The 11,869-nt window shown below is 37.0% G+C and overlaps 1 protein-coding gene and 1 long non-coding RNA gene across 5 annotated transcripts; both read right to left on the bottom strand.

Moving 5' to 3' along the window:
• Window positions 1-2,778: 2,778 nt before the first annotated feature.
• LOC127977399 (uncharacterized) lies at window positions 2,779-8,176 on the bottom strand. 2 transcript variants are annotated; one of them, XM_052582299.1, is made up of 14 exons: window positions 7,766-8,176; window positions 7,110-7,208; window positions 6,936-7,019; window positions 6,753-6,815; window positions 6,533-6,673; window positions 6,114-6,450; window positions 5,717-6,002; window positions 4,989-5,222; window positions 4,749-4,834; window positions 4,468-4,572; window positions 3,931-4,124; window positions 3,617-3,781; window positions 3,291-3,535; window positions 2,779-2,975 (listed from the first exon to the last, which is right to left on the bottom strand). In XM_052582299.1, the coding sequence occupies exons 5-11, from the start codon at window positions 6,550-6,552 to the stop codon at window positions 4,080-4,082; spliced, it is 1,113 nt and encodes a 370-aa protein (XP_052438259.1). In that variant the 5' UTR covers window positions 6,553-6,673; window positions 6,753-6,815; window positions 6,936-7,019; window positions 7,110-7,208; window positions 7,766-8,176; the 3' UTR covers window positions 2,779-2,975; window positions 3,291-3,535; window positions 3,617-3,781; window positions 3,931-4,079. The 2 variants fall into 2 exon arrangements, with proteins under 2 accessions (XP_052438259.1, XP_052438260.1); XM_052582300.1 differs by lacking the exons at window positions 2,779-2,975; window positions 3,291-3,535; window positions 3,617-3,781; ... (1 more) ...; window positions 4,468-4,572; window positions 4,749-4,834.
• A 986-nt stretch (window positions 8,177-9,162) lies between these two features.
• On the bottom strand, window positions 9,163-11,567 carry LOC127977431 (uncharacterized). Of its 3 annotated transcripts, none has more exons than XR_008158203.1 (4): window positions 11,350-11,567; window positions 10,527-10,726; window positions 10,339-10,437; window positions 9,163-10,045 (listed from the first exon to the last, which is right to left on the bottom strand). It is a non-coding gene; the product is annotated as an uncharacterized LOC127977431 (long non-coding RNA). The 3 variants fall into 3 exon arrangements; XR_008158202.1 differs by having other exon boundaries at window positions 10,565-10,726; XR_008158201.1 differs by having other exon boundaries at window positions 10,339-10,726.
• Between the last annotated feature and the right edge of the window lie 302 nt (window positions 11,568-11,869).

Raw genomic sequence — 11,869 nt, 5'->3', positions numbered from 1 at the left:
AGTTCCTTTTAAAAAAAATTGTTATGTCCATAATGCTAATTTCAGGCGGTTAGTCAGTGAGTTCGCTACGACGGCGGTGAAATAAAAAGCCCACCAGCCCCTAATGACAACGACGAAGAAGATGATTTATATTCTTCTTCGTTAGTTTTTATTGGCAGTTGGCAAACAAGCGAAGTGATGCGTGATGCTTTACCGTCCGCCACAACGCACAGTAATCGAGCTTTTGTTTCTTTTTTTGCCGCTCCAGTCTGAGAGACTGAGAGGAAATGAAACAAAGTTGAAGTTATTTTAAAAAAGCTAAAAGATTCGGGGCTTTTGACAAAACATTCGGGGCTTAAGCCCCATTAGCCACCCCCCCGCTCCGCCCCTGATTTGAAGCAGTTTTACTCACTGCCTGCAGTTCCAAAACACGACCGTGACCCTTTTTCCTTGGGATTGCATCATCCTTAAGAAATAAACGATACGCAAATCCGTCCTCAAGCTGGGCCTTGTGAAAAAGCATCTTCGAAATGCAGGGAACAAACAAAAACACTCTGTAAAAAATAAACTCCATCCACTGGTCCCTTAATGCTGTTTTTTTTTTTTTTTTTTTTTTTTGGTAATCTGTGCAGGGTTGTCTTGCCCTGGCAACCAAAAACACACTTCTTTTGTGACTTTTCGCGACGCTCTCGCTCTGATCAGTGAATCGCTCTGATCAGTGAAATGTCTGTGCTGGCTGCTCAGCCTGCTATACGGGAGCGCGCGCTCTTCCGGCAAATGTGCGTCAGGACCCATATAAGGAAATTCCGCTCCATCTAACGTCACACAGAGCCATACTCGAAAAAAAAATTCCGAAACTTGTGACAAACCGGAAGGAGTATTTTGGGAACAAAAATACTCCTTCAAATGTACAATTTAATTTTTGAAACTTTGTCCATGTTTAGCATGGGAATCCAACTCTTTAACAGTGTAAAAAACTCAGTATGCATGAAATAGCATTTCACCCCCCCTTTAAAGGCAGGGTAGGTAAAAAATGTATAAAAAACTTTTTTTTCGAAATTAGTTTAAACTTTATATATATATATATATATATATATATCAATACATAATTAAAATGTAAGTACTCTGAAAAAGAAAGTATAAAAATCGAGTGTCTGTAGACCTCTCACGACTGTTTTAAAGACAGCTCATTATTTCCATTCACTCCACCCCCTCCCTTCTGGGCTACTTCCAAAGCCACGCCCCCAAAACTCATGAACGCGCGACTCCGACCACTGAGCTGGAAGAAGCATTATTTACCTTAGACTAGCGGAGAGGAAGGAGCACAGTGCATGTAGTGACATCATGTCAGAATCACATGTAATAAAAATTACTTTATAATTATGAAGATAAACAAACAAGATGTATTTTAGTACTCACTATAAAGCTAGCATATTGATATTGGTAAAGTTTAAAATATATATTTTTTGAATCGTTAACGAGCTAGTTATCTATAAGGCAAAGCTAAAAACAGGTTGCATGATACACGTTTTTCCATTACCATCATTTACACTGTGATGAAGAGGAATTTCGTGTAAGATTCATAACATATACGTTGTTCTGCATGTAAGAGTTTCCATGATGAAAGCATTGTTGACTGATGAGGACTACACTCCAGAGACAAGTACCGCATCGTCAGCTCGAGGACAGGTCCGGGGTCGAGGGTGAAGCAGAGGAGGTCGTGCAAGAGGCCGTGCAACTAGGGTCAGAGGAAGTAGAGGCCGAGGACGGGTTGGTCGAAGTGCAGGGCAAGGAGCACTTCTTGGACAAGAGGACCTGCGTCGAGTTTTGGATCTTCAAGCTCAAACAAGGGCATGTGAACAGGTATATATGATCTGGAGTGTAATGTGCACACAAGTCATCTCAGAGAACACGAAGCTATATAAAAATTAAATAAAAAATTGAATCATGTTGACAAATTTTCTGTGTAATCACACCAATATTTAAATTTTTTTATATAATTTGTAATTATATATTCCATTGCAGGCCAGAATTCGAGGACTGAGCCTGGAACAAGCACATCAAGTCCTGGAGCTCTGCCTGACGCGTGACCCAAGTCTTATGTTTGATGTTCTGGAAAGGATGTCAGAAAATGCTCCTCCACCAGGCCCTCTTGTGTCAGGGAAACCCCCTTGGTGTGTCTGCCAGCGGTGCAGAGGAATGGCCACATTTGTAGAACAAAAGTGCTGTGGACAACATCCCGATTATTGTATTTCCATACTGCCACACGAAGGTCAACACATGGAAGCCTACATTTTGGAAGAGGGTCTTCTGCGCCTTGCCAGACGTATCTGGAATGACATTCGAGCATTGACTGATAATCCAGAACCAGGACAAAGTAATAGACAGTTTCGTCATGCAGCATACAGGCAATTTGTAGTGTGGCAGTATGGAGCATTGGGACAGGGTCACAGAGTCATGATACCAAGTTGCTGCGTCTGGAAGATATGCGATCGTTATCCTGATCCACTGCAACAGTACAGAGGTTTTATTCCTAGTAGAGTCTAAGAGTCTAGAGTGCTTTAGAGAACTGTCCATCTATTGTGTGGATGAATACATGTACATAGTTTCTCTGTTTTACATTCTACAATATTAAAATTATTTTTTTTGTTTGGTATACTATTTTCTTCGTTTATTTTTAAATAAAAAAATGTACTGAAAATGATAAATTAATTCTTTACACTTGCAATAGAAACCACATTTGATTACAAAACTAAATGTATGTATTATTTCTGCAATAACGACAACCAAATGTAGAATGTCACTTTTTTATTTCTGTATTACTAAAGCTAGAAACTATAATCACAAATATAAAAAACATTAGCACAATCAACAATAACACATAAGACATTGGGTTTCCAGAGGTATCTTGACTGGTAGATGGGTCAGACTTGGGACGTAGCATCACATCAGCTATGGTCCTGTGGAGATTATTCATTGTTTCGGCAGCGATTGACCTATACAAAGAATATAATAATTATCTCTCTGACATGATTACCACATTTCAAAAACAAACACATTACTGTTAAATATTATAACGTTATATATATAATCTATTATGGGAGAAGAGTTTTATTTGATTGTGTGTTTATCTTGGCCATAAATGATCGTTATTATACACCTTTTTCTTTTTTTTACTTAGTATGCCAAAATCATATTTACTACTACATTTGTCTTGGATAATAAAGTTAATTTTTTTTTTTTTTCAATAAATCCATATAGCTCATAAAATAGCTGGTACTACTAGAGTTACAAGTATTTAAAGAACTCACCTAACCCTCTGCTGACTTGAATTTGCAATAGCTCCTGTGTTGATGGAGCAGGTGCACCAGACAGTACACCATGTTGACGGGGATCATCAGGTCTCCTGGTTCTGCTTCTAGGAATCCCCTTATTAGCTGATATCCGTCGAAGGAGGATGGCACGCTGTAGGTCAGAGATGTAGCTGTAGTCCTTCTCCACCTTCAATGAGTATAACCTCCACTTCCTGGACTTTTTGTTGTACACCTTGCCATACCTGACAATATAGAGAAGTGTATCAGCTTAGTGAAAAGTGTACAATGTAACATTTATTTTATAAAAAGAATTCAAAACTTACTGAATTGTGCCATCAGCTTTTCTCCTGGCTGGTCTATGGAGATGATGGTTGTAATCGAGGCCAGCCAGCATGGTACGAGCAGCATAAACTGGTGGGGAAAAGCTGAAGCGCTTGCTGGCATACATCAGTATGTGGTTGTGAAACGACTCCAAATCTGCAGTTGACCTGAGTGCACATTAGATAAAAATACATACAATATGTTTTTTTTATAATAATCTTGTTCATGTAATATCGACGTCAATTACAGTAAAATGTCTTTCACATAGTTGATTTGACCATTTACAATATAGAGCTATATAAAGTTGCTTATGTACCTGAAATTCAGATACTTGGGGACAACCTTCAGCCAGCGATCATCGAGAATAATTTCAGCCAGCCTCTCATGTGCCACTGAACCACTCTCAATCAATTCTTTATCTCTGTCGTCCAGCAAGGGGCCATGTTTACACTCACCAAGAGCCCACTAGTGTTCTCCTGTGACATGGTGCAGGACTCCCACCCACATGTCCTGTGGTAAAACATTTACAAACAGATTTCAAATTCTACTTGCATAAACAAGTCACAACAAGATTTTACACAAACAGCATAAAAACTTGTAATTTTTAGATTTAAAAAGTGATGGACTAAAGCATTATATATGTAATTGAATGCCAAAAGTAATAACAAATACACATAATATGTCACAACATTTGTACAATAAATACCCACTATATCAGTTATTTCATTTTTAAACCTATAAACCAAAACGGGTGATTATATAAGTTAGATTAGTTTATGAAAAGAGATGCTTCAATTTCTTCTCTTTCTAAATATTGAAAATGAAAAAATATATCAAAGAAGAAAATACTCACAATAAACTCTTCATAGGTATCGGCCATCTTACAGCAGTACCAGAAGTGGTTGCAGATGTCTTTATTCCACATCTGGAGAATGGCACACCCCTTTTGCTGCCCTGCCTGGATGCATAAACAATTATTCTTTTGTATTAGGTAAACTATGATTATGTCAACAGGATTAAAAATACAATAATATATTTAAAAAATAAATAAAAAGGTATGGAAGGGTGCTGTTATGTAAGTTTTTATTGTGATCAGATGAAATGTGATTACTGATGCGGATTTATTATACTTACTGCATGAATTTTTTTGCTCAAGTTTTTGGACCCATGCCAGACATCCAGAGTGTGGTGGACTCCGCTGTTTCTGTATTTCCCTTTGTCTGGAGGACAAAAGCTAGGAATTGAATGCATACTCACCCAAAATAACCCAAAACAATATCATGTCATAATCAGAGTGATGTATTTTGTCTGTAATGAGTGCAGAAATTTGGGGTGCTTTACAAAAACCATAAAGACTATAGGAAAGATACTTACTGAAGAGAGCTGATATTTGAGAATGAGCATCGGTACAAATTTCAGTCAAGTTTATTTCTTGACGGAGTGCCTCGAAGGTCTGTTGAAAGGCCTCTTTCTCCATTACAACAGAGTTCCTCATGGTCTCCCTCTTGTCGATGTTGACCATACTGATTATATGTTTAGTTTCATTTTCCATTGTTGAATATGTGCAATACTGTGCACAGAATCCAGGACTGTCCATCCGAGCATCACCTTTTATAAGGGAATGCAAAAGAACTAAATACTGTTCAACAATGACATACTCATTTTATACATACAGTATATAACTGCATAAAATCACTGGGCAACCATAGATGAGATTAGCTCTGTATAAGGCCGGTATCTTTTACTAATTGAAGATTTTGTAAAACAAACAACACAAACATTTATACATCAAAGTGTCTGTTTCCATTTTACCAAGTGATGTTTAGTTACTGGTATTTCACCTATAGTGGGGTTGTCACCTTGACAGTGGTGCTGATTGTCGTTGACCCACACTGCCATCCTTAAAGTCAATAGGGTCACATGAGGCAAGGTGTAAAAAGAGGGTTATACATACAAATCTGAGGATCACATTCTATGAGGTTTAGTCATCATTCACACCTTGCCTCTTGTAAATGCATGGTAGATCAACGACCATCTTTTGAAATATTCTGTACTCTCTTTTAATAGATATCCTGTTTATTTGTGTGTGTATGTGAATTTACCTAAGGCCACAATAGGCCCTTTGGACTGTAGTTGGGGAATGATTTCAGCTCTCTTCTCCTTCCAGAATTCCTTTATGGTGTCCACACAGTATGAGTCTTGTATTCGGAAAAAAGATGACTTCTCCACCATCCTCATATTCATAAATTTAAAGAGAAGTGAAATCTTGGCATAGTTGTTGCCAGACAGCAGTATGTTACATGCCAACATAAAGTCCCCAGCAAGCATTCCATATTTAAAATTGGGCTGTAAAGACCATTTCCAAACAGTGTGACCATTACAACATATCTGAAAAAGAAAGACAATTAAATATATATATTTAACCTATATTACACATCTAAAACATTTGAAATTGTTCAAAACATGTTATCAATACAGTCACACAAAGTTCAGACTCACCCATTCCACAATTGCAGCTGTACCCCTGGAATGGATGTTGACCTCAAATGGTTTATGTGCCCCACACTCTGCATTTGTGTTTGTGTCCTTAGCAGTACACATGTTCACAGGTAGAACAAGATATTCGGCAAGCAGCTTCAGACAACAGTGGTATGTTATAGATGCTGGCTGGCCAATTATGTCATCCTCAACCATGATTTTAGTAGTCTCTGGGATTGGATGTATGTCTGCAATAGTAGGGTCTTGGGAGTTGTCTTCAGCATCGTGCACAGTGTCCTCCATACTAATTGTTTGAAGGGAATTCAGACAAATCAGAGTCTTCAGTGCACCGCCAGTCCTGTTGTAACACAAATATTTAAAAAATATCTAGCAAACATATGAATAACTTCAATATAATAGTCATACATTATTGAACCTACCACACACAAATATGTGCCATTTAGTCCTCATCATCACTGTCATCATAGTATGTATCTATTTCCTTTGTTTCGTCTTCTTCAAATGATGACACAGACTTTGTCTCCATATCAGGACACCAGGTGTCATCTTCCCAATCGATACTATGTAGTAAAATTGGAAAATTATATTCAATCTAACAATATAATTTAAAATATCTATTCAGTCAACACAACAACTTACATTGAGTTTTTAATGTTGTTAAATTCATCTTCACTGATGACATCGAGATCCAGTGATGACATACTAAAGAGAGATAAAAAATAAGATTTTATGTCACCATCACTGGTTGAAGTAATGATAGAGACAATAACTATAAAGTGAAGTTTGATAAAAAATGTATACAAATGTCTCACTAATCAATACCTTGCATCTAATTCCTGAATGTTTTTATCCTGTACGCTGCTACTATCCAACTCTTCAACTCCAGGGACTGAGAATCCATCATCTCTGGAAAAATGACAATAAAAACAGATAAATATGTTGATTGTTATAAAAACTGTCACTCGTTCACTGAACGACACAACATACAAGTCTCACCTGTCCGAAAGCGACTCCGAGACAATAGTGGATACAGGTGGTGGTGCCATTGTAAATCCACTTTTCGATGGTGTGGACGTTGATATGTCTTTCTCATAACTAATAAAAAAAAATTATACAAATCAACACAACAATTACATCACATTTATAAAATGTCTTGATTACAGATAAACAGAGTAACATACACTCAAATATCAACTCACAACTGCATTGCAGACACAAAATAATAACACACACATACAACAAAGTGTGTACGACACACACAGATACAAGATAAAGACAGCAGTAAACATAGTTACAGAATATAAAAACAAAACAAAGGCGAAAAAAACGTACAGGTAAACTTACAGGTGAACATGGTAAAAGAGTAAGACAGAGGGTAAATATAGTTCTAAGAAAAGTTCCTAGATGCGGAGTAACGTTAGGCCTACTATCTGTTAAACATGTATTTAGTTATCTAAAGCAAAATTATGCACAATTCAACACTATAGCTATCATCTTGAGCTAGGCCTATAGATTATTTATCGTCTCTACTACGGCTCGCTAAGTAATGTTATGTTAGCTATATTACGCAGCTACGTGTGCTAATGACACATGCTTCATGAAAAAATAAACAAAAAAATATGTATGATCAAAATACAAAAAGAAAGATTTACCTGTCCAGCAGAAATAAAGCCATCAAGGAGTCACTTTTCAGCCCCTTGAGTTCCCTCAGTTCTCGCCATCGCTGGAAAGCCACACCGATATTAACTCGCGTTTTATTTCTTTGTTTATCCAAAGACTTTTTGTTCATTGCCTTTTCTTGTACTGTTACGGTCTTCCTTTTTTTGCCTGGTTTGCCTTCAGTAACTGCATAGGCCGGTACTGTGAATTTTGCTTGCTCTGCCATTGTTTTGGTATTCCTAGGATCCGTGCCTCTTGAATTCCTCAAATCAAACGTGCGTGCGCAAGTGGGCAGGTCATGTGTGGCAAAAGGGTGGTTGCCATGGTTGCGAGAGAGTGACAGTCGCCTAAGCCAATCCTATGTTTCGTCCCGAATGGAAATAATGAGCTGTGTTTAATACAGATTAAACGGCATAGAGTCACCCGATTTTTATACTCTTTTTATCAGAGTACTTACATTTTAATTATGCATTGATATATATAGAAAGTTTAAACAAATTTGGAAGAAAGTTTTTTATAAATTTTTTACCTACCCTGCCTTTAAATTTACTTGTAAACAATACACAAAGACATTTCCCTTACAACAGCCAAATAAACCTATTAATAATCGGAGTTGCCTAAATTGTAAATAGCTCGATGGTCATACTTACTGTAAGGTGCTCAGGTATAACCTACAAAGGTAGGTAAAAAATATTGTTGGTTACTTGCTAATTACTGTTAATGTTATGCCCAAAAATGCCAGCGCGAGCAGCCGCCATTTTCTCAGCGTGAAAGAAGCGAGAGGCGAGTGAAAGACATTATGGTAAGTAATGTTAAAGATTCAAAATGTAAAGTTATCGAAACAAAGGAGCTTAACGTTTTATAAAAAAAGACGCGGACGCGGTTTTCGCCTCAGACACGGAGGTCTTAATGAATCAGAATCAGAATCAGAATCAGAATGAGCTTTATTGCCAGGTATGTTTACACATACGAGGAATTTGTTTTCGTGACAGAAGCTCCGCAGTACAACAGAATGACAGAGAGGGGGTTCAGCGAAAAATCGGCAGCTGTCAGCAGGAAGTGGCTGTCATTGGCAGCAGGAAGTGGCTGCCAATAAAACCGGATGGCAGCTGTCGCTAATACCCGGAAATTGGAGGAGGCTGCCGGCGGCAACAAGACAAATAAATAATTATATACGCTTATGATTATGTTTAATACTTTTTTAAATAAGTATAAAGGTCAGTATTGTATATTATTTGATTTAAAATATTGATCAAATATAAACAAAGAAATAAGATCATTTTGCTAAACGTTAATTTCCAGCTGAATGTTTATGCATGCATGTATCATTGTTTGTGTGAAATAAAACAATTTGTATTTATATTTATTTATATACGAGAGTGGCACTTACTGGGTGTATGTTGTATATTTATTATAGGCTATATACACAAATGACTGAAAAGAGAGAAGTCTCAGAGACCTTTATTTAAAATCATAATTTGCGGTTATATTTGTAGTATTTCAAGAAACAACTATATATATATATATATATATATATATATATATATATGTAGTATAAAGTAGCTTTTAAATTTGTAACTGGGTTAGTAAGTTGTCAAAGTCAGTGCTTTACAATGTAAACAGTATAAAATAGATCCAGTAAGCAAGCAGACTAAAATATCAATCAGAATCACTAACAACAATCCGGAGGTATTTTCAAGACTCTTAGATCAGAACTGATGAGGTATACGGAGTTACTTCTCCAGCATCTTGCACCAATCACTGTAAAACCCAGGGTGGATGTGCATCTCCCCTCATTTTCCTCTTGCAACATGGTCAAGTCAAGCATTGTTTATTTATATAGTGCTTTTAATAATACAGATCAAATCAAAGCAACTTTACAGTATTAAATAGGAAAATAGTGTGTCAGTCAATAATGCAGAAGGACATTAGTAAACTCAGTTTGTAGTCAGTTTAAAAGGCAGTTTATCATTGAATTCAGTGAAGTCATACTTCAGCTCGGTTCAGTTTAAATAGTATCTGTGGAATCATTTGCAATCATGTCAATGAGATCGCTGCAAATGAAGTGACCACAACGAAGCAAGCCAGAGGCGACAAGGAACCAAAACTCTATCTGTGACAAAATGGAGTAAAAACAAGGTCTTTACAGGGGATCTGTATCTGGGGCTCAAGTTGTCCTGGTCTCCGCTGTCTTTCAGGGCAGTAGAGGTCCTTTCTAGGTGCGATCCACCATCTGGTCTGGATACGTACTCGATCCGCGTGACTGCAGTGACCTCCGAATAAAAAAGAAACAGATTAATATAATTGAAGATGTTAATATCTATACGATGTTTGATAGGGAGCCAGTGCAGTGTTTACAGAACTGGGCTAATCCGGTCATACTTCCTGATTCTAGGAAGAACTCTAGCTGCTGCATTTTATTATTCATAAGAAAATGGTGACATTAATACCTAAATTGCTTTATTAACAGTAGACATGCATGCACAGCCATATTAATGATTATTCCCATTGCATCTTGTCATCATGTACAGAGCAGTGGTTACATTTTCATGCATAATTTGCACACCTGGTAAGCAGTTGATGTAAACCTCGTCGCAGTGTCTGCAGGGTGTACATTTTGTTGAATTCCTGACATGGCTTAGACTTGTTCTCCATTTTGTTCCACCTGTATATTGAGATGAGGAGTATGAAAACAGCATTATAACGAAGATAAACATTCAGACATGGCAACTGAGAAATGTAATGTTATGGCACCTTTTTAAACCTCTAATCAAATATGTAAAAGAAAATACTCAGTCAAGCCAGCTGGATTGTGCCCTCTTTCGAAAGGAGTCTGTATACAGTACAGCAGACTTCTGAATTTGGAACAAACCAAAGACGGACTTAGTAATGTAGCATCACCCCTCCTCCAGGATCACGTAAAGAAGAATTTCCAACAGGACAGCATCTGGCAACTATTGGGTATTACAAAAAAAAAAGTGTCAATGCCATGGTTTTGTCTCAAGATGCACATCAGTAATGTTTTTTTTTTCTTTTCTAAATGCATGTTTACAAAAGCGACTTCAATGTAAAAATTATAGTAAAAAAAAAAAAAAAAAAAAAAAAAAATATATTGTTGTGCATTCACATGCTTACAACTTCAACTGGTACACAGAACAGTTCTGCACATGCATAGTATTAGAGAAAACACACCTCAATAGTGTAAAAAAAAAAGGGATTCTTCTTTTAAGAACTCTTAAGTTAATGTATATCACACAATCTCCTGAAAGACTTAACATGCAAAAATATATGGTTAGTGTTGCACATTTATCTTCTATCATTCCAGTCAAACAACATTCTTTTATATTATTCAATAGACTGTTAACACGCTAACAAACGTTAAAATTTAATGGCATGTCAAACGGTAGGCCCCAAACAAGGTACACAAACAACGTTGCTACCACTAATTATATTTTATTGAACAATTAAACCAAAGTAGGCACCAAGTCTACCAAGTCGTTCACCAAGATAACAATTAAAATCAAACTTACAACGCAAAAAAACATTAATTACTCCGATGACCAATTTCTGAACTTACCGTTTGATCAATCGCAACCATTACTGAAGCGTTTGGGTGCAGTTATATCTGATTGGTTGCGCCCACGTTGGTCGATACTGATTGGCTCCCACCGATCGGCAGGTCCCGCCTACCATCCGGCTGCCAGTTACTGCCTTCCGGCTGTCAGTTACTGCCTTCCGGCTGTCAATGGCAGCCACTTCCTGCTGCCAGCTGCCGATTTTTTATCTGAACCCCTGCTGGAATGACAGCGACAGAACATAAAACACATAATAAAAGAATAAAAAAAAAAAAAAAAAATACAAATAAGTAGATAGTAATGGCCTCATTTAACGTTACTGAACGGAAGAGGTACTTTTAACATAATGTCCGTGAATGTCTTATATCATATTTACATATGTTTTTGCATTATCTGCACTTTTTGAGGTGTTGATAGATGGTTATGATTATGGTTACACTCATGTTAATTTGTTGTCTTATTTTTCGCAGTTAAACTGAGTGTACATTAGTTTCCTAAAGGAAACTGCATTATGTAATAAAG

Source organism: Carassius gibelio, chromosome B18 (assembly GCF_023724105.1).
Source record: "Carassius gibelio isolate Cgi1373 ecotype wild population from Czech Republic chromosome B18, carGib1.2-hapl.c, whole genome shotgun sequence".
Lineage (NCBI taxonomy): Eukaryota > Metazoa > Chordata > Actinopteri > Cypriniformes > Cyprinidae > Carassius > Carassius gibelio.
The sequence above is the reverse complement of the archived record's forward strand: the minus strand, read 5'-3'. Positions and strand labels throughout refer to the sequence as shown.

Excerpts from the sequence above, each read along its gene's own strand:
- LOC127977399 (XM_052582299.1), bottom strand. The coding sequence starts at position 6,552 with ATGGCACATATTTGTGTGTG. Across the intron at positions 6,451-6,532 it reads ATGGCACATATTTGTGTGTG|GACTGGCGGTGCACTGAAGA; the intron begins GTAGGTTCAATA and ends GTGTTACAACAG. Across the intron at positions 5,223-5,716 it reads AGGGCCTATTGTGGCCTTAG|GTGATGCTCGGATGGACAGT; the intron begins GTAAATTCACAT and ends CCCTTATAAAAG.